General features: G+C 40.6%; 2 protein-coding genes across 9 annotated transcripts in view; one reads left to right on the top strand and one right to left on the bottom strand.

Moving 5' to 3' along the window:
• PRKDC (protein kinase, DNA-activated, catalytic subunit) overlaps positions 1 to 1,269 on the bottom strand; it is a 241,412-nt gene extending 240,143 nt beyond the window's left edge. For all 5 annotated transcript variants that reach the window (XM_028118983.2, XM_028118984.2, XM_088022831.1 and 2 more), the window contains exon 1: positions 1,116 to 1,269. In XM_028118983.2, coding sequence (XP_027974784.1) covers positions 1,116 to 1,269 — 154 coding nt within the window. The remainder of the gene's footprint in view (positions 1 to 1,115) is intronic.
• Positions 1,270 to 1,996: 727 nt separating this feature from the next.
• On the top strand, positions 1,997 to 20,576 carry MCM4 (minichromosome maintenance complex component 4). 4 transcript variants are annotated; one of them, XM_028119006.2, is made up of 17 exons: positions 1,997 to 2,059; positions 2,217 to 2,300; positions 2,678 to 2,842; positions 3,189 to 3,352; positions 3,447 to 3,548; positions 3,803 to 3,898; positions 3,979 to 4,074; positions 5,315 to 5,453; positions 8,067 to 8,287; positions 11,859 to 11,979; positions 14,075 to 14,334; positions 14,791 to 15,156; positions 15,607 to 15,734; positions 16,823 to 17,030; positions 18,061 to 18,289; positions 18,844 to 18,977; positions 19,821 to 20,576. In XM_028119006.2, exons 2-17 carry the CDS (start codon positions 2,231 to 2,233, stop codon positions 19,911 to 19,913), a joined length of 2,592 nt encoding a protein of 863 aa, XP_027974807.1. In that variant the 5' UTR covers positions 1,997 to 2,059; positions 2,217 to 2,230; the 3' UTR covers positions 19,914 to 20,576. The 4 variants fall into 4 exon arrangements, with proteins under 4 accessions (XP_027974807.1, XP_027974806.1, XP_027974808.1 ...); XM_028119005.2 differs by having other exon boundaries at positions 2,025 to 2,102; XM_028119007.2 differs by having other exon boundaries at positions 2,038 to 2,122; positions 3,192 to 3,352.
• The last annotated feature ends 6,478 nt before the right edge of the window (positions 20,577 to 27,054 follow it).

The raw sequence follows: 27,054 nt of genomic DNA, 5'->3' as shown, positions 1-27,054 counted from the left end.
GCCAAACTGAATGAAAAAGGAAATGGATTCTACAGGAGAGCCTTTAGAAAGTGAAGTGACCTGCCTGATGCCTTGGTTTTAGTTTGGTTGAGACCCCTGTTGGGCTTCTAACTACCAAATTGTAAGATTGTTAAATTTATGTTGTTTTAAACCATTAAGCTTGTGGTATTTGTTACTGCAGCAACAGAAAACTAATACATTCCTCTATAACCTTCCACCTGAAAAAACATACTAAACATTCAGAGTAAACTTGGAACTGCTTTATAAACAAGTTAACTAAAGGAACAAAAAAGGAATTCTAACTTAGAAACTCTGAGACTAGAGGTGCCTGGGTGGCTCAATCGGTTAAGCATGGGACTCTTGATTTCATCTTAGGTCATGATCTTATGGTACTGAGATGGAATCCTGCATGGGGCTCCATGCTCAGTGGGGAATCTACTTGAGATATTCTCTCTCTCTCTCTGCCCCTACCCCCGTTCTAAAATTAAAAAAAAAAAAGCTTTGAGACTAGAAAGCATTTACATGTTAGTTTTTTAAATTTACTTCCCCATTAATAACATATCTTTGACAATATATAGGTACTAGATAGCATCAAAAGTTTTCTTGTAATGATGTATTTTAAAAGTGCTGAAAAGAGGCACTTTTACTACAAAGGAGCAAAAGGTTCTCATTCAGGGACTGCTAAAAAAGTTAAAAGAACTGCAGAACTGTACAGTTACATTTCTGCAATGCTTCTCAGAAATAGGAACAGCAAACTAAGAGGTGCAAAAATGTACTGGTGGATTTAGGCGCTTTTAAAAAAGGTGAAAGAAACATTACTTTGGTTCCCTCTGCCACCTTTGCATAGCAATGATTGCCAAATTTAGGGTATTTTCACCAACTTTACTTTTAAAACATCTTTACCCTGCTAAGAAAAAAAAGCAGCATGACAACCACAGAAATTTCGACAATCCAGAATCAAACGACTGGACTTTTTCAAAACACTGTCAGATAAACCCACCAGGACAGAAACTAGACTATCAGGCCCCGACGCCCCGGCACAACCCGAAAACGCGAAAACCCCAAACGCGCACGCGCGTTGGGACCCTCCTTGGCGCGGCCGAGACAGTACCCACCCAGCACCGCGGGGCCGGTGCTCAGCACGCACTCCTGTCCCAGGCCCCGGATCAGCTGATAACTGGCCATCGCGGCGCTGCAGCGGTCGCCGTGAGACAAGGACTCCTGCAGCTGCAGTAGAGAACCCCGCATGCCAGACGCGGAGTCAGCCATCACGCTCAGACCCGGCACTGCGCTTGCGCCCCAAAATGCCTTGGGGCTGGGGGCGGGGCTCACGGGCACGGGGGTGGGGCTCACGGGTACGGGGGCGGAGTTCCCAGGGCAGGGATGGGGCTCGCGGTGGTGGGAAACCTTTGGGGGACCCTGAAAGGAGGGGTCTTCTCCATAGGAAAAGCCCGTTAGATGTCAATTAAGATATTGGCAGGTCAATGAATGTGTTGCATACAATACACTTAGAATGCATACATCGGAGCTTAGAGAGAAACAGGAATCTAGAGATTTGACCTCCGGAAATAGAGGGGGATGGTTGGTGAATTAGAGTTGACTAAACACCGCAGGCAGAAAAAAAAGACAAACTAGAGGCTTGGGTCAAGATCTACGAAGTAGTCCCTTGATAAAGAGTGAAAAATGCATGTGTAATGTCTTTAGAAATGAAGATGCTTAAGGGATAAAGGATATTCTCCTTAGCCGACAATACAGCGTAGATCAACCCCTCGGTGAACAGTCTGGCGGGACTCCCCAGGTTTCCCGCGAAAACGCAGTCTAGCAAGGGACCAGACCATCTAAACGGAGGGGGGAACCGAGCGAGGCTTGCGTCTGCCTTCCGTGGGGCGCCGAAGGAGGCCGTTCAGTCCCCCCTGTTGGTGCACAGTGGCACCTCCCGGAGGCGGAGCCATGCGAGAGCGCTGCTGTGATTGGTGGGGCACCGCCCAGGGCGTTGACGATGGTGCTGCCGGCGCGAAACCTTGTTCCGCTCGTGCTGTGTAGGAGAGCGACCCACCCGGTGCGTTCGGGTGCCCTGCGGGCGTCAGAGGCGAGCTTTCCCGGTAGCAGCGTGTGGGCTGAGGTGGCGCGATGCGGAGCCTGGAGAGGGTATCTGTGCGGTGGGGAGGGAGAAAGCCGGGGCGGATGCGGGTGGAACCTGCCCTTTTCTCGCGCAGATTCCACGAGCATCATGTCATCCCCGGCGTCCACCCCGAGCCGCCGCGGCGGCCGGCGCGGGCGGGCCACCTCTGCGCAGACGCGTAAGTCCCTTCCCTTGAGTCGAGCCCGCCACGTTACCCTCCCTTCCCCTCTTCGGGCTTTTTCCCGCCACCACAGAGAGGCCTGGTCTGTGCGCCTGATTTCTGGCTCTGAGCGCAGTCTTTAAGTCCCAGGGGGAGTAAGATGTGAGGACGGCGAGCATTTGCTCATGCTTTGTCAATTCTAGTGTGCAGATACTTTTTTTGTGAGGCAGGCAGTGCTGGGCCCTCGTTTCCACCATTTCTAATTGTTAGGCACGTCTGTGCCCATTTGTCTTTGTTCTGTTTGGTTTGTATTTGTTCCCAAGAGACTTGATGGAACTCCCGGAAGACCAAACGTGAGAATTGATGGCCATCTTTTCTGTGTTCTATGTCACAAGCTCGAAGTGAAGATGCCAGGTCGTCACCATATCAGAGACGTAGAGGCGAAGATTCTACCTCTACAGGAGAGTTACAGCCTATGCCGACCTCACCTGGAGCTGACCTGCAGAGCCCTGCCGCGCAGGATATGTTATTTTCCAGCCCTGCTCAAATACATTCCTCAAGTATATTTTTGGCGATCTAAGTTCTACTGTGGTTAATATATGGATAATGCTTTAGCTGGTCAGGTTTGCTGTTTTGTTAACGGGTAGTTTATGTAACCGGACATGAGCTAGTATGTTCACAAAGAGTACAAAGATAGGTACACGTTAGGGCTTAGTGAACAGAGAAAAAAAGTTCTGGTGCTTTTTTATACTAGAAGGTTTAATAGTCCTCAGAATCTTAACCACCACAGGTTACAAGGAATATTATTTGCTCTTGTGCTTAGATGACTTAAATCAACATGCTGTAGTTTAGGATTTGATAGGCTACCAGAATTTTATTGTAGACTTTCAAATTTTGTTTTTATAGCAGTTCCTCTTGACTTTGACGTTAGTTCACCGCTGACATATGGCACTCCCAGCTCTCGGGTAGAGGGAACTCCAAGGAGTGGTGTTAGAGGCACACCTGTGAGGCAGAGGCCTGACCTGGGGTCTGCACGGAAGGGCCTGCAGGTGGATTTGCAGTCTGATGTGGTGAGTACACAGTACAATCTTCTGATAGGGGCATTTGGGAAACATAAAATGGGTAATTCCCTATTAACTGGTTCTATCATATTTTTCTGTATAGCCAGCAACAGAAGATATAGTGGCGAGTGAGCAGTCTCTAGGCCAAAAACTTGTGATTTGGGGAACAGATGTAAATGTGGCGACATGCAAAGAAAATTTTCAGGTGAGCTGTACCTTAGTACTTTAGGGTTCTGAAAATGCTGGGAGAAAAGGTTTATAAACAGTATCTCAGCTGTAACACTGGGCTAGAGTTTTAGGTGGCTTAGAATTGTTGATGTTTTTAAAAAGAAAAAATACTATTTACGTCTGTCTCCAAATAGTGGAGACATACTCCTGAGACATACTCATAATATTTTGCATTTTGAGTAGTTGTTATTCCTAATGCATCAAACTTACTCTTTTTGTTTCCACATCAAGAGATTCCTTCAGCGTTTTATTGACCCTCTGGCTAAAGAAGAGGAAAATATTGGCATAGATATTACTGAACCTTTGTACATGCAACGACTTGGGGAGGTAATCAAATAGTCTTATAAAATCAAATTAATGCATTTAAAACAATCAGCAGAACAAAACCTCTTTGTTTTCTCTTCTAGATAAATGTCATCGGGGAGCCATTTTTAAATGTAAACTGTGAACACATAAAATCATTTGACAAAAATCTATACAGACAGCTCATCTGCTACCCACAGGTAAGATTTTGATTTTGACCTTGATGAATTATAGTAAACATCCAGAACACCTAGAGGGTTTTTGAATAGCAGAATTTCCTGGATAGCAGAAAGAATGTGCCTCCAGAGCACCACAACTTAAGAAAATCATATTTCTTCTCCTTTAAGATGAACATTTCCTCACACTTTCACGTTTCCAAAATTGGGATGTGTGTTATTGTCAGTGGCAGGTCATAGTCTAATTGGCAGGTTGTTTCTTAATAGTATTTAAAATAATGGTGAATCTTAAAATTCATAGCTGCTTGGGTTGGATGAAGTAAATTATCCTAAGGGAAAAAAAAACTTTTTTTAAGATTTATTTATTTCAGAGAGTGCGCACACGCAGGAGGTGGCGGGGGCTGGGGGGCAGAGGGAGAGGGATGGATAGTCTTAAGCAGACTCCAGGCTCATTGCAGAGCCCCAGTTGGGGCTGGATCTCATGATCCTGAGATCATGACCTGAGCTGAAATGAAGAGTCAGACACTCAACTAACTGTGCCACCCAGGCATCCCTTAAGCAAAAATATTTTATCAATAAACGCATTACACTGTGTGCTATCCGTGCTATTATGTGTGCATAACATAAGATTATGTTAACTGTGTTGTAATCTTTTTCTTTTTTTGTTTTTTAATTTGGGGTGGGAGGGACAGAGGGAGAAAGAGAATCTTAAGCAGGCTCCAGACCCAGCGCAGAGACTGACACGGGGCTCGATCTCACAACCCTGAGATTATGCCCTGAGCCAAAATCAGGAGTCTGGCGCTTAACCAACTGAGCCACTCAGGCGCCCTTATAACCTTTTTATTTTAAGCTTTATGTCAGATTTTATTATTCAAGTATCAGCTATATTTGTTTTATATTTTGATCTTGCTGTTTAATAGCTGTGTGACCTTGGTCAAGTTCCCTAACATAGAAGTTATGAGTTCTGAGTTCAGAAACTTTTCATTACTAATTAAAAGCCTAAGATATATCAGTACATTGTGAAGGTTTCATATATATGACCACCTTTAACCCAAATGAGAATATGTAGAGGTGAGAGAGCTCAGTCTCAATGTACCTAAGGTTTTTAAACAGCATGTTTGTGATTACATAGAGATGATACTTAAGGATTATGCCAGATGTATTTGTTTTTATACTTTGCTAATATGAAATGCCTTATTTCTTGTATTTAATTCTATGATGGGAATATAAACACAGCTTGGCTTCTTTACACTTATTTTTATAGGAAGTTATCCCAACCTTTGACATGGCTGTCAATGAGATCTTCTTTGACCGTTACCCTGACTCAATCTTAGAACATCAGATTCAAGTAAGACCATTCAATGCATTAAAGACGAAGAATATGAGAAACCTGAATCCAGAAGGTAATGTTTTTTAATAGCAGGAAAATATGTAAAAATAAAATTTATTTCATCAAGGAATTTTAAAAGAATTGGTATTTTTTTACCAATGGTAATAGTAATAGTGGTAATAGTGGTAATAGATTATAAATTGACTAAATATATGTGAGATTCATTTACCCTATATGCCTTTGAACCCACCCTACCTTCTTTTAACTTAACTGAAATGACATAAAAGAGGTTGTAACTCTTGACAGTTCTCTATCTTAATGTAGTAATTTTACCCAAATGTAGTAATTTTACAGTTACTAAGTAGGCACGTTTTGCAAATCACTGCAGAAAACAAATACAAAATATAATCCCTTCTTTGGAACTTAAAAAAGGAATCTAGTTTGGGGGCACCTGGGTGGCTCAGTGGGTTGAGCATCCGACTCTTGATTGTGGCTCAGGTCATGATCTCAGGTCCATAATCAGTAGGGAGTCTGCTTGAGGATTCTCTCCCTCTCTCAGATGATTAAATAAATCTTTAAAAAAAAAAATCTAGTTTGGAAAGTAAATAAAAGAAAATGTAGAACAAGAGAGCAGTGCAGGAAATGTCTCAGCCCAGGGAGGGAAGGAGAATGCTAGACCCAGGTAGGACGAGTTCATGGTAAAAGAGGAATTTGAATTATAATAAGGATTTGGAAAGCAGACATGAATGAATTCACACTGGACAGCACAAAGGGGATGTAGGCAGAAGCAAAGCAGAGCTATATGCAGGTTATAAGTGCTGGCTGATGCAGAAAGTAAGGGACGAAATGTTTGTGTGAGGGTTGGAAGGCGTGGATCCTGAAGAGCTTTGAATTCAGATTTTTATTCCAGAGTCAGTAGGGAGCCATTGATACTTTTTCAGAAGGAAATGAGAAAGCTTTTGCTACTCTTGAGAAGTTCATGGTGGGTCTAGTGTTTTGAAGTTCAGTTAAGGGACTTTAAATAGTAGCTCCAGTATGGAGCAGCAGGGTCCTAAGCTGGACAGCAGCCATAAGAGTGAAATTCAGGACAAACATGGTATTTGCTGTATGTGAAGATTAAGATATAAAAACTATTGAGAATTTATAAACAGCCCTATAGATGAATGCACAAAAGACACAAATGTCACTATAAGAAAATAAAACAGCTAACAACGGAGCAAGTGTTGGAGTTCACTGTTGAATAAAGGAATACATATTTTCTTATGAAATTCGTTCCCGACCTCGCTTCTGTGATAGGGTATTCAGTGGAGACATTGGAGGAAGTAGGAGACTGAGAGTGCTATAGTTCATTTTTCAGAGGCAGAGCATTGGTACATGAATTTCAGGTTAAGACTGGAGATTATCATAATTTCAGAGGAAGAGGAATTGCCAGATGCTCAACTGATTTTAAAAGTTTTTAACTTTTATGTTGATTTGTGTAACATACTACAGAGTTTACTTTTTAAAGTAAAATAAGGATTGCTAGGGAAAGAAGAAAGGAAGATTTGTAAGTAGGTAGAAGGGAGAACAAGACCAAGTGGGAAAGACCTTGTGAAGTAGCAGTAAGTACTGGAAGGCTGAGACAAACTACAAGGCCCGCTGTGGCTAACTACAGGCCACGTTTTGTTGATTATGAATAATAGTATAACTCCTTTGGAACCAGCAGTGGGAATTAGCTATGTTAAAGTTTTCTTATCAGGAAAATTCCAAACCAGGATCAAGAGTAAAAAATATTCTATACAAGGGCTTTCTTATATAGATGGTAATGATTGGCTAAGTTATACAGTGCTTATTTCTGCTAAGTACTGTTTTTTGGTTTTTTTTTTAAACATTTTATTTATTTGACAGAGACACAGCGAGAGAGGGAACACAAGCAGGGGGAGTGGGAGAGGGAGAAGCAGACTTCCTGCTGAGCAGGGAGCCTGATGGGGGACTTGATCCCAGGACGCTGCGACCATGACCTGGGCCGAAGGCAGACGCTTAATGACTGAGCCACCCAGGCGCCCCTTTTCTTTTTTCCAAGTACTGTTCTTATTAGGCTTGATGTATGCAGGCTTTTAATCTTCAACAAGTGTAAGGTAGGTGCCATTACTGCCATGTGTAGATGGGCACAGAGAGGCTAACAGTGTCCCCAGGGTCACACAGGTATTCAGCCCAGACCATCTGGCTCTGGAGCCAATGCATTTCACATACACTGAGACAGCAGGACTTCCACATGATACAGTGCATGAGGCAGAAGTCCATGGGGGCAAAGAAGGCAGAAGTGTAAAGATTCTAATGCAAACCCAGAAGGTGGAAGGGAGCAGGGGCTAGATGAGCAGGAAGGTGGTGGATGCCTGTTGGACAGAGGGCCATGCGGCAGAAGGCCAGAGGTCCCATCGGAGTTGAGAAGGAAGACAGCACAGGAAGGGCATCCCAGGCCAGACCTGAGGATACCCAATGAAACATTCATGCCCTGGCCACAGCACCTACCTGTGACCCCAGCCATCCCCAGGTACCTCTGCATCTCCCAGTAAGATTCTCCTGGGCTTGATGGCAGACCCAGACCTGCCCCGGCAGGAATATAGCTCAGGGAAGAGACCACCTCTGGCTGGGCTGTGGGCAGTGGCTGGTGGATAAACTGACCTCTCTCCCCAACTCCTTGTAGACATCGACCAGCTTATTGCCATCAGTGGCATGGTAATCAGGACATCCCAGCTGATTCCAGAGATGCAAGAGGCCTTCTTCCAGTGCCAAGTATGTGCCCACACAGCTCGGGTGGAGATTGACCGTGGCCGCATTGCCGAGCCCTCTGTTTGTGAGCGCTGCCACACCACCCACAGCATGGCGCTGATCCACAACCGCTCTGTGTTCTCTGACAAGCAGATGGTATGTGCCTTCTTGGGTGTCCTGGAAGGCCTCCCCTTTGGCATATTAGTGCTTAAGGCGTCAGCTTTGGGATGGGAATGTTCCTTTTTTATTGCCAGTGAGCACCAGGTCGTTATTATATATGCCATGTTCTCATGGTCTAAGATACTTTATAATAAGAAAAATGCATTCTTTCACTATTATCTCCACTTTTTGACTTATTAAATTTAATGTGAGCGGTGCCTGGGTGGCACAGTTGGTTAAATGTCTCGTTTCTGTTCAGCTTGAGAGATCAAGCCCCGCATCCAGCTCTGTGCTTAGTGCAGAGTCTGCTTTAGACTTTTTCTCCCTCTACCTCTAGCCTTCCCCCTCCCGTCCCCCTTCCCCTCTCTCTCTCAAATCTTATTTTAAGGTTTTATTTATTAATTTGAGAGAGAGAGTATGCACGAGCATAGGGGAGGGGAAGAGGGAGAGGGAGAAGCAGGCTCCCCCGCTGAGCAGGGAGCCCGATGCGGGGCTCGATCCCAGGACCCTGGGCTTATGACCTGAGCTGAAGGCGATTGCTTAACTGACTGAGCCACCCGGGTGCCCTAAAATAAATCTTTCAAAAAAATTTTAACATGAGATGTTTCTATAGGAAATACTTAAGCTTGTAAAAAAAATTTAGTCTATCAGACAAAAGCATGTAAAACATACGATCAGTAAAAATTGGGGTGCCTGGCTGGCTCAGTTGGTAGAGCATGTGACTCTTGATCTCTGAGTTAGAAGTTTGAGCCCCACATTGGGTGTAGAGATTACTTTAAAATATTTTGAAAAATATATTGGTAAAAATTACTTGGTTAAATTTTGTCATTTTGCAGCTGTTCCACTAGTACAGAATGAGTTGACAATTTTTCTGAAGTTTTTCTCATACATTTTAAAGGAAGTTTGGCTTTTGTGTCTTTAATGAAATTTTTTTTAAAGATTTTATTTATTTTAGAGAGCGTGTGCACAGGGAGGGGCAGAGGGGGAGGGAGAGGAAGAGAGAATGACGCAGACTCCACACTGAGTGCAGAGCCCCACACAGGGCTCAGTCTCACAACTGCGAGATCATGACCTAAGCCAAAACTACGAGTCGGATGCTTGACTGACTAAGCCACCCAGGCATGCCTTTAATAATGAAAATGTTAAGATGAAGTTATTAAAACAACATAGAAATAAGTGGGAAAAGTCAAAATCATTTATTTGCTATGATTATGGTGGTGTTAAAGTAGGCACAGGGACAAGGACTATTAAGTTTTTTTAATTTTGTTACAATGTTTAAACAACTTTTTAAAATTTATTTATTTATTTATTTTTTTAAAAGATTTTATTTATTATTTGAGAGAACGAGAACGAGAATGAGAGAGAGAACACATGAGAGGCGGAAAGGTCAGAGGGAGAAGCAGACTCCCTGCTGCGCAGGGAGCCTGATGTGGGACTCGATCCCGGGACTCCAGGATCATGACCTGAGCCGAAGGCAGTCGCTTAACCAACTGAGCCACCCAGGCGCCCCAACTTTTTAAAATTAAAATAAAATATGTTCAGAATACTACAGAGTTGGGGGCACCTGGGTGGCTCAGTCGGTTAAGTAGCTGCCTTCGGCTTAGGTCATGATCCCAGGGTCCTGGGATCAAGTCTCATGTCAGGCTCCCTGCTCAGCAGAGAGCCTGCTTCTCCCTCTCCGCCTACTTGTGCTCTCTCTATCTCTCTGTCAAATAAATAAATAAAATCTTTAAAAAAAAAATACTACAAAGTTAATTTCCATATGGGGACTCAATAAGAAAAATACTAGCAAATGTGAAAAAGTGTTCAATGTTTTTACTAACCAAAGAATTGAAAATTATAGATATAAATTTTCATCTAATATTGCTATCAGTTATTGGAGCAAATGTGCCTCAACTCATGCCAGCATGGTGCTGAGAGCTAGAGATACAAATGTGGAACCATGCTCCCAAGGAGCTTATAGTGTAATATTCTTTCTTAGAATGCTTCAAAGACTCCCAAACTGACTTGAAATAAAACTTAGTATCCTAGAGTAGTCTCCAAACTATGTGGCCCAACATCATCACCACAACACACCTTTGTACCCACAGACCTCACTGATGGTGTCTCAACCACTTCCTTATACAGGGCTTCTCAGCCAAGCACAGGTTTGCCTCAGGACTTTGCACTTGCTGTTCTTAGCATTCAGAACACATGGCTTCCTCCCTAACGTCCCCTAGACCTCTTTTTAGAGGTTCTTTGATCTGAGAAAGGCCTTCCCTAACCTTGCTTTATGAAAAGCGTCCCCTCCACCCCCACTGCCCATGTTCCTTGCTCTTTTTTTCTTCTGCCCATTACATTTGTCATTGTCAAATGTGTATTGTCTGTCCTCACTCCACTCTGAGGGAAGACTTCATTCACTGTGGAGTCCCCAACACCTAGAACCAGGGTCCAGCACATGCCAGGTGCTCAGCAAATACCTGTTAGATGAGTAACCAGGCTAAGTGTTTATGAGGTGCACGCAGTGACTAGGAGAGATGCACAAAAGTGCTTAACCATGAACCTGAAAAGTATGTACTTCTCCACCCAGGAAATCTCTAGAAGTAACTGCTAAAAACATAATTAGAAATTTAGACAAACATTTATACAAAGCAATATCCACTACAACCTTGAAATGGCAAAAAACAGTCACGTAAATCACTGACCACTCCCCCCCAGATAGAATTTGTAAATACACAATATCTTTACAAAATGTATGTTCATATCACATTAAAGGTTTTTTTTTTAAAAGAAATGTTAGATATCTGGAGATAAAAACAAAGAATGGTGGTGGTGTTTTTTTTTAAGATCTATTTATTTGAGAGAGAGAGAACACAAATACAATTTGAGAGAGAGAGAACACAAATACAAGCTGGGGGAGGCAGAGGGAGAAGCAGGCTCCCCACTGAGCAGGGAGCCCAATGCGGGACTCGATTCCAGAACTCTGGGATCATAACCTGAGCAAAGGCAGATATTGTACTGACTGAGCCACCCAGGTGCCCCAAGAATGGTGTTTTTTTTTTTTTTTAATATTTTTTCTATTTATTTGTGAGAGAGAGAATGAGAGACAGAGAGCACAAGAGGGAAGAGGGTTAGAGGGAGAAGCAGACTTCCTGCTGAGCAGGGAGCCCGATGTGGGACTTGATCCCGGGACTCCAGGATCATGACCTGAGCTGAAGGCAGTCGCTTAACCAACTGAGCCACCCAGGCGCCCCAAGAATGGTGTTTTAAAAATAAATGTGGTAGGGGTGCCTCGGTGGCTCAGTCAGTTGAGTGTGGAACTCTTGCTTTTGGCTCAGGTTGTGAGATCGAGCCCTGCAGCTGCCTCCGTGCTCAGCTGGGAGTCTGCTTCCCTCCCTCTCCCTCAATCCCTCCCCCACTCAGGTGTACACACATGCATGCATGCTTTCTCTCTAAAATAAATAAATGAAATCTTTTTAATAAAATAAAAATGTGGTAAACATAAAAAATAGAGTGGAACAAAGACTGGCAGTTTTGTCTAAATTATGCTTGTCATTTCCTGAGTTTTCTGTTTCCACTGCTCTTTCAGATCAAACTTCAAGAGTCTCCTGAAGATATGCCTGCAGGGCAGACACCTCATACTGTCATCCTTTTTGCTCACAATGATCTTGTTGACAAGGTTCAGCCTGGAGACAGAGTGAACATTACAGGTAAGAATGAAGGCTGTATTAATGAGATAAGTATGTCTTGCTTTTTTATTTTTTTTTTTTTTGATACTTTTTAGTCAGTCCTTTGGCTTGGTCATGAATTCATTGGCAGGAGGCTTGGTCCTGCCTGTAATGCTTCAATCACTTTTTTACCTAGCAGTATGGAACCTTTCAGTGCATTGTCCTTGCAGTTGCTTGCTCTTTGCTATCTCAGCGTTCCAGAGCTATGAGTGTATTTTGACCTGATAGCATTGGTATCTTGAAAAAACAACTCAGACAAGACTAGTATTGGTAAGATTCGAGTTATACCAGCAGCTCCAGGAAGCAGCACTCACCAATTTTGGAATTTTAAGTAATTTGCTACTTATTTCCCAAATGTACAGCCAAGGGTTAACATTTACTTATTATAGAGAGGAAATGGGTCAGAGCACGTTGCTTCTGTACAGGAGTTACATTATGGTATTTTTAGAGGAAGCAGAGATTCAGAGACTTGGAGCTCACGGTAGCTGAGGTTCTACGGTAATCTGTGACACAAGGTTCCTCCTCTCTTCTGGCCAAGAAAGTGCTCGTTCCACTGTACCATGTGAATACGCCAGTCTTTCTCTCGATGCTTCAGAGCAGCATGAGCACTGGTTTCTCAAAGGGGCTGTGTTTGTGTGGACAGTAGGCACAGTTCATTGAGGTCAAGGTGGGGACTGAGTCCAAGGAGTGGCTGTGGCTCTTGGTGTAGCCCGTTGGTTGTATTCAGTGAGTTAGGACTTCTCATCATGTGTCTCCCCAGTATGAAGCCCAACAGCTGCCCATAGCAATCTTAAGTTATAAAAGCACTTGTAGTCCACTAACAACGTGAAAGAATGTGTCATTAGTGAAAGATGTGCAGTCCTCGTTCTGCCATCCTATTTGTCTGAATCCTTTGATGAAGTGTTTAATCTGCTATTTTAATATCCTCAACTGCCAAGTGGAATTAATGTGATGATACAGGTGAACGTATTTGGGGATGGGGGCTGTGGAAAGCACCATATAGATGTAAAATAAGTATTGATGTTGCTCTGTGATGATTAATCATTGCAAGCACCAGTAAAGATAACTAGGCCACTTTAGTCATCCATCCCTAATTCAGCTTGCTATGAAGAAGGTTGTGTACTCCCAGAATGATACATATAAACTGGTTTTTATGTTTTGAAAAAGAATTACATTGACCTGTTAAATAAACAAAAGGATTGGTGATCTATGGTAAGTTGCTAAGAAGCCTGTGATAGAGCAGATGCTTGCTCCTCAGAAAACAAGAAATTGGATTGTCCCAGAGTCCAAGGCTTCTAGATTGAAAGTCAAAAAAGATAAACATCACAAATATCAGTTTGGGAAACTTCTTCTTGGAGAACAAATGAGTTGGTATGGTTGAAGGGTTGATCATTTATTTCTTCTAATGTTCTTAAATTACATTCTTTAGGAAGCGTGTGAGGTTATGGCCATTCACCTAGAAAACTTCTTACTATTAACATGTAATTTTTTCTTTACCATATTTTTACCTTTGACTCAGTAGACTGTCTGTGAAATAATTTTTGAGTAATTTTTTTAAAGATTTTATTTATTCAAGGCATTTTTAAAAGAGCTTTTAGGATTTCCTTTCCAAATTTTTGGTACAGGATTTTAGTACTTTGTTCTAGCCAAATAATTACTTAGCAGATTCTGTACATTCAACTTAAGAGAAATGAAAATACCATTTAAAAATACTATTTATTGAACACAGCTGTAGGCCAGCACTGTGCTAAAGCCAGAGTAATTTCATTTAAATCTCAGAATGATTATGTGCAGTGTGGTTATACTCAGATAGGTATCCAAGAGCTAACGGATGGTCACAGATGAACATGTTTTTAGGTCTGCTTTTTTCAAAAACCTGTGTTCTTCCCAACTTGCCTTGCCCCCTTCAGCAGGGAGCTTTGCAGTATAGGCCTGAGTCCTTGACTCTAGGAGAGCCATGAAGGCAGTGTGCTCAAAACTCACTTCCACTGCCAGCCCTCAGATCTTTTAAGTGCTGCCTGCTAGTTTATGAGCCATTTAGGGAAGGTAAAAGCATCTCTCTTGGTTGTGCCCTCAGGCATCTATCGAGCTGTTCCTATTCGAGTCAACTCAAGAGTGAGTAACGTGAAGTCTGTCTACAAAACCCACATTGATGTCATTCACTATCGGAAAACTGATGCAAAACGTCTGCATGGCCTTGATGAAGAAGCAGAGCAGAAACTTTTTTCAGAGAAGCGTGTGGAATTGCTCAAGGAACTTTCTAAAAAGCCAGACATTTATGAGAGACTTGCGTCAGCCTTGGCTCCAAGCATTTATGAACATGAAGATATAAAGAAGGTAACAGTGGACTTTTAACTTTGATCAGGATTTATAGTTCTTTGAGATCAAAAGGCATGAACATCCCTCCCTACTGCCATCACTCTCCCCTCCCCCAAAGGATAAGAACTGTGGCCTGGTCCACAGAGCAAGGTGCTCACCATCTAACTTGGTTATTGGTTGACAAGAATCCCAGCATCCTTGTTCATTTCCTCATATCTACATTGAACTTACATGTTTCTAAACATAACAAAAGCCAGATGGGGTCAGAATAAGGATTTACATGGCCACCATTCTGGCACAGTTGTATGTGCTTCTATATAAATTGGTTAGTGATAACTTAAAGCACTGTTGTGTTTTTACCTTCCCTTAATTTAATTACGATTTTTTTATTCACAGGATAAGAAAATACCTCTAACATTTAAACTAGATCTCAGTTACTCTGTAGTAAGTGAATGTTTAAACATGTTTGTTTAGGGAATCTTGCTTCAGCTCTTTGGTGGAACAAGAAAGGATTTTAGTCACACAGGAAGAGGCAAATTTCGTGCCGAGATCAACATCCTGTTGTGTGGTGACCCTGGGACCAGCAAGTCCCAGCTGCTGCAGTATGTGTACAATCTGGTCCCCAGGGGCCAGTATACGTCCGGGAAAGGCTCCAGTGCAGTCGGCCTCACCGCGTATGTGATGAAAGATCCTGAGACAAGGCAGCTTGTCTTGCAGACTGGTGCCCTTGTCCTGAGTGACAATGGTATCTGCTGTATTGATGAGTTTGACAAGATGAATGAAAGTACAAGATCAGTACTACATGAAGTCATGGAACAGCAGACTCTTTCCATTGCGAAGGTGAGGCCCATTCTCCATGTGTAAACGTGGGCACACTTAGAAATGTAGCATCTGTACTCACTTTGGTTCTAACTTTGGGAAACTCATGAATACTTTTCCTATTAGGTTTCAGCTAAATGTCTTTGAGTATTTCCTCTTTGATCTTTTTTTGCTATACTAACCCACTAATATGTGGTATTCACAGAACTTGAGTTTGTCCTAAAGGTCATGCAGGGGGTTTAGTTTCTGAGAAGAATGTGGTTCCAGCATACATTTGTCTAAAATACAGTTGGCGTGAATCTGAGGATGGCCTTGTCCCAGATAAATCTGTTGATAGCATCCTTCCAAGGTGATGTGTGTGGCTCTTGGTGACAGTGAATATATGGCAAAGGCCACACCAGGTGAAGATAGCTCACACTGTTCCTGCTAGGACCAGGGTGAAGCTTCTAACTGCGCTGTTTTCTCTGACAGGCTGGGATTATTTGCCAGCTCAATGCCCGTACCTCTATCCTGGCAGCAGCAAATCCTATTGAGTCTCAATGGAATCCTAAAAAAACTACCATTGAAAATATCCAGCTACCTCACACATTATTATCAAGGTATGAGAACATAAAGATGCTCTTACTTTGCTCATTTGTAGAATTTTCAGGTTGAGATAAAAGGAAATAATAAAATTCAATAAGCTCTTCCCTCTAATGCAAAGTTTTCTAATATGGGTAGTCAGGTTTTCATGGCAAGGACCGTGTTTCTCTACTCAGCCGTGGGTAGCATCTTAACATTTATTCATTCTTTGAAGCTTTTAGGACACATTTCACCTTGACATCTTTTTCAGAAGCCCATCACTTACTGCTCATCTCAGTCTTAAAGTCGCTAAAGAATATCATCAAATTACAGAGAAAAGCTTCACATGACAGATAAGGTTCTAAAAAATTAAATTTGTTAGAGTTGTGTAGTCCACAGTTTTTCTCAACCATACTGCTACGAATATTTCATTAATAGATTGTATTTCATAAATAGTATTTTAGATTATAATAGTATTTACAGTATTCATAAATGGATTTTAGATTTTAATTATTCAACTTTTTCCCAAAGTTATGTTTTGTTTTTTGTTTTTTGTTTTTTTTCCACAACAGTTAAATGCTTTTTCCTTTAAATCTTCCAATCTTCAAAATTACAATAACAGTTCCCTTGGAAGACTCTTACTTCTTTGACTGAGCTATTTGGTGACCAGCCATTTCCTGGGCAGACCTAATGGCCAGAAGAGTGGGTGCCTGCTGGGGCCAGGTTAGGGAGAAAGGGATTTGATCTGAAGGCTCACCAGACAACTGGACAGCAGACTCTTAATTCTCCCTCAGCAGCCCTGACTACACACATGTTCACTGTACGTGCCTAGGTGGCTCAGGAGCAATTTTTTTTTTAAGATTTATTTAATTAGAGAGCACTTAGGGGAGGGGGGATAGCAGAGAGAGAGGGGGAGAGAGAATCTCCAGCTGACTTGCCACTGAGCATGGACCCTGGACCTCGATGCAGTGCTCAATCTCAACCCATGAGATCATGACCCAAACCAAGAGTCAGAGGCTTAACCGACTGGGCCATCCAGGATCCCCAGGAGCAATTTTTTAAGTTACATATGTGGCTGTGTTGGTGTCCCAAGCAGGAAAACAGTGTTTTTACAATATTTTCTCAGGTTTGATTTGATATTCCTCATGCTGGACCCTCAGGATGAAGCCTATGATAGGCGTCTGGCCCACCACCTCGTCGCTTTGTACTACCAGAGCGAGGAGCAAGTGGAGGAGGAGTTCATGGACATGGCAGTGCTGAAGGACTACATTGCTTACGCCCATAGCATGGTCATGCCTCGTCTGAGCCAGGAAGCCAGCCAGGCTCTCATTGAGGTCTGTGTTTAAACCCTGAAAAATGTTTTTGTTGAGCCTATAGCCAGTAGCATTAATGTAACTAGCTGACTATCTCCCTTAAAAAAGTAATTTGATTAATAACCTATTTCCTATAACTACTTTTTCCTCCTGCATTGCAAAATTGACTTTTCCAAAGATAAAAAAGGGGAAAAGATTTTTTTTATATATGTCGTAGGAACTTTTTATAATTAAATATTTGTAAGCACAGTGAATTTAAGATCAGAATACATGAGTTGAAACAGAGGTTATGCTAGTTAGTAACTTTGTAACTCTGGAAAAGTCATCTAATTTTTCTGAGCTTCCATTTGCTTGTTTCTAAAAAGTAAAATGACTTGTGAGTACTTGTGTTCACTTTTCAGTATCCTTTCACATGGACAGCAGTGCAAAATGACACCTTCAGTTACTCATACGTTATGATACTAAGAAGGTTCCTGGTGTTTGATGGCTTTACATCCTAACTAAGCCCCTGAAAATACTCAAAGTTATACATGATTCGTAATTTTCCATTTGTATCAAAGACGTAAGAGTTGCTCAAAAAAAAAATAGTTATGTTATATATATGTGAGTTTAATACAACTCAGCTTTATTCATTATTTATTCATTATTCATTATTCCAGTAATCTTTGCATGCCTCACTCATCAAATGAACCCTCAGCAGGGGCATAAACCAGAGTTGGTGCCTGAACACCTTTTTCAGACAGGCGCTCTGATAGTCCTCTGCTGTAATTGTGACCTGCCCTTTACCCCAACACACCATGTCCCCTGAGTGCCAGCCTCACACACCTCCCTGCCCACTCCCATTCTTCGTTCTTCATAGCCACATCAGATACCACCTTCTTGATGAGCTATAAGGCCTGAGGCTAGATCTGACTTCTAATTCCCCTTAGTACTGCACCTGGCAGCTGGTAGTTTATTTAATAGAATCCTAACTGTTCAGTTTAGCCACAAAATTGAAGTATTGTTACAAGGAGTTTTGGGTGTTTTTTTTTTTTTCTCCTGTCTACACTAGGCTTATGTAGACATGAGGAAGATTGGTAGCAGCCGAGGAATGGTTTCTGCATACCCTCGACAGCTGGAGTCATTAATTCGACTAGCAGAAGCCCATGCTAAAGTACGATTCTCAAGCAAAGTTGAAGCAGTTGATGTTGAAGAAGCAAAACGTCTCCATCGGGAAGCTCTAAAGCAGTCTGCCACTGACCCCCGGACTGGCATTGTGGACATATCTATTTTAACTACAGGTGCATTGAACATAAGAGCACATGAGAATTTTTTAATACATATATACATATATATATACACTTAACATACAAGTAATTTATATTTCATATTTGAGCTAACAGTTAAATCATTTGAAGTGGCAGAGGTTCTTAACCTTTTTCAGATTAAGGCCTCTTTGAGAATCTGTTAAAAGTTGAGAAAAATAACGCCTAGCATACAGCATGCACACACACAGTGTTGTATCTAATTTCACAGTGCTCTTCTGCTATCTAGGCACCTGTGTTAGTCCACTTTAAAGAAGTAATTCATTTCTTAATGAGCACTGACTACTTGCTATACAGATTATGTGGACTGTGTTTCAGTGGAAACAAGCAGTTACTGGCTTACAGAGAATTGGAAACAGCAGAGAGTTCAGAACTCACAATTTTGAATATATTTTCGCATTCAGCCACTGTCCCCTAACCTTTTTTGTAGCAACACTGCTAAAGAAATACTTATGGAAATTTGAAATATTTCAAATTCCTTGTAGCAGAAATATTTCCATTAATTTTTTTTTTCATTTCTTTTAAATCAGGAATGAGTGCCACCTCTCGTAAACGGAAAGAAGAGTTAGCTGAAGCATTGAAAAAACTTATTTTATCTAAGGGCAAAACACCAGCTCTAAAATACCAGCAACTTTTTGAAGACATCAGGGGACAATCTGACATAGTAAGTGTTTTATAAGTAGTTTTTGCATAATGGAGTTTTTCTTTTTTAACTTAGTACTTCTTTTAAGGTTTTTTTTAAGTGTTTTTCTTTCAGTATTAAATGTAGATCTGGATTTTTAAAAAAAGTAAAATCACCCATAAACCCAAGAAATAATAACAAAATTTTGTTGTATTCCTTTAACAGTTTTTGCATGTGTATATGTACACATGTGGTCTTTTCTTTGAAAAATGAACATAGTCAATTAGAGTAACACTGTTATATAACTTGCTTTTTCTTTGGTTTTTAATTAAAAATGTTATTAACATCATCTGTGATGGTAAATAGACTTAATAACATTATTTATAATGATTGGGTAAGATCCCTTTGCATGCCTATTCCATCATTTCCTAACCAATTGTTGGACATTTAGGGTGTTTGCAGCTTCTTCCTATTATACATAGTGTTAACCATGCATCTTATCTTAATGATGATATGATCAGGTTCCCTTTTGTAAATAAAGTTGGATTGCCCAGTGAAAAGAACTTGAGGGTCCAAGTCCAGCCATTTGCCCGCTTTCATAACGCCTCTTCACTTGCATATTTTCTGCAGCTGCATTAGCACTACAGGGGCAGAGTTGAATATTTCTATATTTCTACAGGCCATATGGGTAGACGTCCAGCCTGTCTGTTTACCATCAGGCCCTCTACAGGAAATGGTTGCCCCTCCTGAGTTAGAATCTAAGGAATGTATATAGTCACCAAAAAGAAAAGAGACTGGTGATTCTTTACATTGAAATCAATGTATATCTAACAGTTAAGGGAGTACTTGATGTGTAAAATAATTGTTTTCATCTCTTCCCCCAAGGCTATTACCAAAGATATGTTTGAAGAAGCCCTGCGTGCCTTGGCTGATGATGACTTCTTAACAGTAACTGGCAAAACTGTCCGCTTGCTCTGAAGCTCTTGTGAGCAGTGCTGTCTGTGTGTGTCTGCACTTGGGTGTTGTACTTGTGTACATATGTGTGCTGCATAGGGGCCAATCAGCTGCCACTGTTGCTGTCAGTGGAAATAGATTCTTAAAGTCATTATTAGGCTCCATAAAAACTTTCTAACCTGGGTTGAGTTTTCATAATGAAGTGTATGTTTTCACTTGTTTAACATTTTAAGTGAAAATGCTGTGCCAATTTACAATTTACAGTAGAGGCTTTTTTTTTTTTTTAAGTGCCATTATTTTAGCACCAGGGCTTTTAATCTGTATTGCCATATATATATGTATGTATGTATATGTGAGGATGTCAAGTCTTTTTTGGAGATGATAGTCTGGGTCATGGGTCATGTTTTTTGTGCTGGACTTTCTAAAGGCAATCATCCATATGCTTGAAGTTTTTGTAATATGAGATAAAACTTAGCCAGTGCATATCATTCAGTGTGAGGTAATGAAGGACCAGAGCCTTTCTCCCTCTTAACAGCTCTCAAGTGTAATTCCTTCTAGAGGCTTGTTCTCATGGCTTCCATAAGATTTAAAAAAAAAATAGGTGGTTGGAAATGATTAGATTCTAGGTTAACTTCTACTTTGTCCTAATATGTAAACTTTTTCCTAAATAAATGATTGAATAAGTAATATTTGGTTATCTGGTATTATTTTTCATTAAGAGAAAAACCTTGAATAAATACTATTCATGGAAATTCATGATAGTAGTGAGTACTTTAGAACGCACAAAAAAAATTCACTATAAATTCCAATTTATTTCAATCCTAGCAGGCATTATCCTTTTTTTTTTTAAGATGTTATTTATTTATCAGAGAGAGAGCATAAGCAGGGGGAGTGGCAGGCAGAGGGAGAAGCAGGCTTCCTGCTGAGCAAGAAGCCTGACGCGGGACTGACTGAATCCCAGGACCCTGGGATCGTGACCTGAGCCTAAGGCAGATGCTTAAGCAACTGAGCCACCGAGGCATCTCGTAGCAGGCATTATTCTTATAAAACCACCGTAGGCTGGAATTTTATATGGAAATAGGACTATAATAAATAATCTCTAAAACACTGAAGTTATTATATGAGTTAGCCTTTTTTTTTATAATTTAGGATCAACATTCATTAATCCAGTATCCATAGGAAATGATAGGACTAACTGAATGGTTAAATAGCATTAAAATGTTAATATTGGAATGATATTTAGAGGCTTTTTTTTTAGATTTTATTTATTTCTTTATTTTAGAGAGAGCATATGTGAACAAGGGGGAGGGGTAGAGGGAGAGGCAGAGAATCTCAAGCTGACTCTGTGCTAAGTGCAGAGCCCATTGCAGGGCTCAATCCCATGACCCCAAGATCATGACCTGAGCTGAAACCAAGAGTTGGATGCTTAACTGACTGAACCACCCAGGTGCCCTTAGAGTCAAATTTTCATCAGACTCTTTGTTTTTGTCAGTCATCATTCTTACCTGTGCTGTTCTTGACAGGTTTGCAAAATGCCTTATATTTTGAAGGGGGCAGTAGTTAGGTTGGGGCTTCACCAAAGGATCCAGGCCCACTACCCAGCAAGTGACTTTACTAGTGAAGTTTTCTCAGTGAACTCACTGTGTAGGACACCCTTTTATATGTAATTGTCAGCCACTCTGTAAGTTCAGTCTTTCCTTTTTATAGATGAAGGAAGCAAGAAGTCTCATCTCTTGCCTGAAGACCCAAAGCAAGAGATGAAGCTGGAATTAAAAGTCAAGTCTTCTGATTAAAAATTTAACTTTAACTATGCCGTGCTCTGGCTATAACTCAGGTTTTTAACTGTTCAGTGCTTTTGGACTCATTGCTTACATTTCCAAATGACGTGGAGAAGTTTCCTTGGTGCCTGTCACGTGACACATTCTTCATAAATGTTCTACTGAGGAGAGAAGTTTGAATCTGTTGAACTGTGTTCTTGTGACCACATGTTATTCAGACTAGAAATAAGTTTTACTCACATCTCTTGAGTTACTCAGAGATAACTGGTTCTTAGGCTGTACTTGAGCTTGCCACTGATAAGCTGTAAATAGCATACGTTATCATTATAAAAACTACACGTGTAGGGTTTTATGAGGCAACGTTACCTGAAAGTAATTGGAAACCATCCTATGGCCACTGAGAATGAGCTCTCTTGACTTTTCCCCCAATCACATACTGAATAAGGTCACAAAAAGATGAGTCCCTTGTACAAATATAAACTAATTAAAAAACACTCCATCGCTGCCACTAGGTACTAGGTACTAGGTAGCTAGAAATCAAGGTGTCATGAAGTTCCAGAGCTGATTATACACTTCTGCGGAGTTAAAATTGATATAAGAAATAAAGACAGATTCTTTCTCCAAATTCTTATCCTGCAGTAATGGCTAGGAAATTGGAAGCCATATTTGCAATTGAATATGTCCTGATAGTACCTGAAATTGCTTGGGAAATAATGTATACTCAAATAGTTGTTGACTTAAGATTTTTCTCCCTGAAGTTTATACATTAGTAATTTTTTTTCTAAACCTTTTAATTCAATGCCAAGATGGAAATACTATACAATGCAAATGAAATGTATATGTGGTTTGGTTTTAAGGGAATTTTAGTTGAACGAAAATAATGTGGCTATCCGGTTGCTGAGTGGTTCCATCATAGTGAATTTAACTTTATTTTGGTGAATTTCTTGTTCACATCTATGACTTGCCCAGTGGTCTGTAGGTCTCTGAAAGCAGGGATGGTGATCACCTCAGTGCAGTGCCTGGCAATAGATGTGTGTTAACATATTTGTAAAGAGAAAATTATCAGAGAACATTCTTGAAATCAGTGAAATCTCAGGATGTGGAATGGAAGAGTGAGAGGATGTGTTAAATTAGAGCTCTGCCCCCTGAATTCTGATAAATGCTTCCTGAGAGGTGTGCCTCATGACTCAGCTGCAGCATCTCATACCCCTCAAGAGTATGAGGTAGGAAAGGTCGAGAGCCACTACCTTGGTCTGAAGAGCATCCCCCTATTTGTATCAGGTGGTTTAAGAGGCACAGGTACAGGCTGCCAGGCTTACATCCTGGCTTGTGGCTTACTGCCAACCTACAGTGCTTAGGACACTGGTATAGTAAGTGCTCGGTACTGTTAGTGTGAACAGAATAAGGAGAATATGGGTTTTTCTTACTAGGACAATACAGTTTCAGTTTAATTTCCTATGAATATGTTTCTTCAAAAACACTACGGTATAATATATTCCACTTGAATTTTTTTCTCTGATTTTGACCCTGAGAGATAAACTTGCTAGTTAGAATGGCTTTATTTGATTTACACAAATATACACATGCTGTTCTTCCAGTATCCATCATAAATATAATCAATTCCATCCAAAGGAGTCAAAATTTAGCAAGAATAAAGAAACCAGAATTTAATGACTTAGCAAACAGGTCGGGACATATTTAAGAGAGTGCTGTTACTTATTAAATCTAAGGCAATTTCTTAAAATACATTTGCAATTCAATTTTTAAAACTTTAAGATTTTTTTTTTTTATATTAGAGAGAGAGAGTGCAAGCGGGGTTGGGGGGGGCCAGAGGGAAAGGGAGAGAGGACATCCCAAGCAGACTCCACACTGAGCAGGGAGCCCAATGTGGGGCTCAATCCCACAACCTGAAATCAAAAGTTGGACAATTAACTGACTAAGCCCCCAAGTGCCTCAGTTTTTAAAACTTATTGAAATAAATTTCAGACTTACACAAAAGTTGTAAGAATAGTGAAAATAATTCCCATATATCATTTACTGAAATTACTTTAGTGTTAACGTTTTCTCAAATCTGCTTTTATCATTCTCTAAATTTTTTTAATCATTTGAGAGAAACAGGATGCCCCTTTACTTCTAAAAACTTGCTAAAAACCATGTATATCCTAAGACAATGACATTGCCTTCTATAACGACAGAACAATTTCATAACATTTTTAAAATGAATGCTGTTACATTTGTACAAATGTTCAAATTTCATCAATTGTCTCAATCATGTTTTTCTTAGTAAACAAAAAAAATCTCCCATTTCTGTGACAGCATCACAAGTTGCATTTCATTTTCATATCTAGTCTCCTTCAATCTGGAATTTTCCTAGGTTATTTCTCTTCATGACTTTGACATTTTGAAAGAGTACAGGCCAGTTCTTGTTAAAATATCCCTCAATTTGGGTTTCTCTGATGTCTTTATGATTAGATTCTGGGTATCCATTTCAGCAGGAACCAATGAAGTGACACTGTGACCAGTGCATCATATCAAGAGAGTCAATAAGCCTGACGCTTTACTGATAGGTTAACCTCAATCACTTGAGTAAGGTGGTGTCTGCCAGGTTTCTTCATTGTAATTTACTATTTTTTTTCCCCCTACTAATTCTAAGTATCTTGTGGGGAGATAATCTGGGCTATGTAAATACTGTTTCTCATCAGATTTTGTAAGTAAGCTGCACACATGATCCCATTTACCTTTTACCCTTTAATACTGGAATTGATCTTTTTATTTTTGTTTATATATTTTTTAGAGATTTCAGAGGGCACAGAGGGAGAAGTAGACTGTGCTGAGCAGAGAGCCCAAAGCAAGACTTGATCCCAGCACCCTACGATCATGAATGAGCCTAGAGCAGACACTTAACTAACTGAGCTCCGAGGTGCCCCTGGAATTGATCTTTTTTAAAACAAATCACATTACCGTGATTTGGCAGTGCCATACAAATTGCATTATCTCATTTCCTAAAACCTTTTGAAGATTACCTATTCTAATTAAAATAAAATAGAAACTCCTGATCACTCACAATATTTAAAATTCATTTATTTTTTAATTTAAATTAATTAACATAATGTATTATTAGTTTCAGAGATAGAGTTCAGTGATTCATCATCAGTCTTATATAATACACAGTACTGATTACATCATGTGCCCAATTTGATGTCCATCACCCAGTTACCCCATCCCCCCTCCAGCAACCCTTGGTTTGTTTCCTATAATTGATAGTCTCTTATGGTTTGTCTCCCTCTCTGATTTTGTCTTATTTTTCCCTCCTTCCCCCTATGATCCTCTGTTTTGTTTAAGTTCCACATATGAGTGAGATTACATGGTAATTATCTTTCCCTAATTACTTCACTTAGCATAATACCCTCTAGTTCCATCCGCATCATTGCAAATGGAAAGATTTTTTTTTTGATGACTGAGTAGTATTCTATTGTGTATACATATACATCTATTTTTTTAATTTTTATTGTTATGTTAATCACCATACATTACATCATTAGTTTTTGATGTAGTGTTCCATGATTCATTGTTTGTGCATAACACCCAGTGCTCCAAGCAGAACGTGCCCTCTTTAATACCCATCACCAGGCTAACCCATCCCCACACCCCCCCTCCCCTCTAGAACCCTCAGTTTGTTTTTCAGAGTCCATCATCTCTCATGGTTCGTCTCCCCCTCTGATTTATTCCCCTTCATTCTTCCCCTCTTGCTATCTTCTTTTTTTTTTCCTTAACATATATTTCATTATTTGTTTCAGAGGTACAGATCTGTGATTCAACAGTCTTGCACAATTCACAGCGCTCACCATAGCACATACCCTCCCCAATGTCTATCACCAAGCCACCCCATCCCTCCCACACCCCCACCACTCCAGCAACCCTCACTTTGTTTCCTGAGATTAAGAATTCCTCATATCAGTGAGGTCATATGATACATGTCTTTCTCTGATTGACTTATTTCACTCAGCATAACACCCTCCAGTTCCATCCACGTCCTTGCAAATGGCAAGATCTCATTCCTTTTGATGGCTGCATAATAGTCCATTATGTATATATACCACCTCTTCCTTATCCATTCATCTGTCAATGGACATCTTGGCTCTTTCCACAGTTTGGCTATTGTGGACATTGCTGCTAAAAACATTGGGGTGCACGTACCCCTTCGGATCCCTACATTTGTATCTTTGTGGTAACTACCCAGTAGTGCAATGGCTGGATCGTATGGTAGCTCTATTTTCAACTGTTTGAGGAACCTCCATACTGTTTTCCAGAGTGGTTGCACCAGCTTGCATTCCCACCAACAGTGTACGAGGGTTCCCCTTTCCCCACATCCCCGCCAACATCGGTCGTTTCCTGACTTGTTCATTTTAGCCATTCTGACGGGTGTGAGGTGGTATCTCATTGAGGTTTTGATTTGGACTTCCCTGATGCTGAGCGATGTTGAGCACTTTTTCATGTGTCTGTTGGCCATTTGGATGTCTTCTTTGGAAAAATGTCTGTTCATGTCTTCTGCCCATTTCTTGATTGGATTATTTGTTCTTTGGGTGTTGAGTTTGATAAGTTCTTTATAGATTTTTGGATACTAGCCCTTTATCTGATAAGACATTTACAAATATCTTCTCCCATTCTGTAGGTTGCCTTTTAGTATTGTTGACTGTTTCCTTTGCTGTGCAAAAACTTTTTATCTTGATGAAGTCCCAATAGTTCATTTTTGCTTTTGTTTCTCTTGCCTTTGGAGATGTGTCTAGCAAGAAGTTGCTTTGCCTGTGGTCACAAGGGTGCTGCCTGTGTTCTCCTCTAGGATTTTGATGGATTCCTATCTCACATTTAGGACTTTCATCCATTGTGAGTCTTTTTTGTGTATGGTGTAAGTAAATGGTCCAGTTTCTTTTGTATGTGGCTGTCCAAATTTCCCAACACCATTTGTTGAAGAGACTGTCTTTTTTTCCATTGGATGTTCTTTCCTGCTTTGTCAAAGATTAGTTGAGCATAGAGTTGAGGGTCCATTTCTGGGTTCTCTAATCTGTTCCATTGATCTGTGTGTCTGTTTTTCTGCCAGTAGCATACTGTCTTGATGATTACAGCTTTGTAATAGAGCTTGAAGTATGGAACTGTCATGCCAAGAGCTTTGGTTTTCTTTTTCAACAATTCCTTTGGCTATTCAGGGTCTTTTCTGGTTCCATATAAATTCTATGATTATATGTTCCAGCTCTGTGAAAAAAGTTGATGTTATTTTGATAGGGATTGCATTGAATGTATAGATTGCTCCAGGTAGCATAGGCATTTTAACAATATTTGTTCTTCCAATCCATGAGCATGGAACATTTTTGCATTTCTTTGTGTCTTCC

This window comes from Eumetopias jubatus, unplaced genomic scaffold (genome assembly GCF_037043125.1).
Source record: "Eumetopias jubatus isolate StellerSeaLion01/CBP00866 unplaced genomic scaffold, mEumJub1_p1.0 scaffold_4, whole genome shotgun sequence".
NCBI lineage: Eukaryota > Metazoa > Chordata > Mammalia > Carnivora > Otariidae > Eumetopias > Eumetopias jubatus.
The sequence above is the reverse complement of the archived record's forward strand: the minus strand, read 5'-3'. Positions and strand labels throughout refer to the sequence as shown.

Bases quoted from the DNA above. Each gene is read 5' to 3' on its own strand.
- MCM4 (XM_028119006.2), top strand. From the start codon at position 2,231: ATGTCATCCCCGGCGTCCACCCCGAGCCGCCGCGGCGGCCGGCGCGGG. The intron at 2,301-2,677 runs GTAAGTCCCTTC...CTATGTCACAAG, and splicing joins GGCCACCTCTGCGCAGACGC to CTCGAAGTGAAGATGCCAGG. The intron at 18,290-18,843 runs GTGCATTGAACA...CTTTTAAATCAG, and splicing joins CATATCTATTTTAACTACAG to GAATGAGTGCCACCTCTCGT.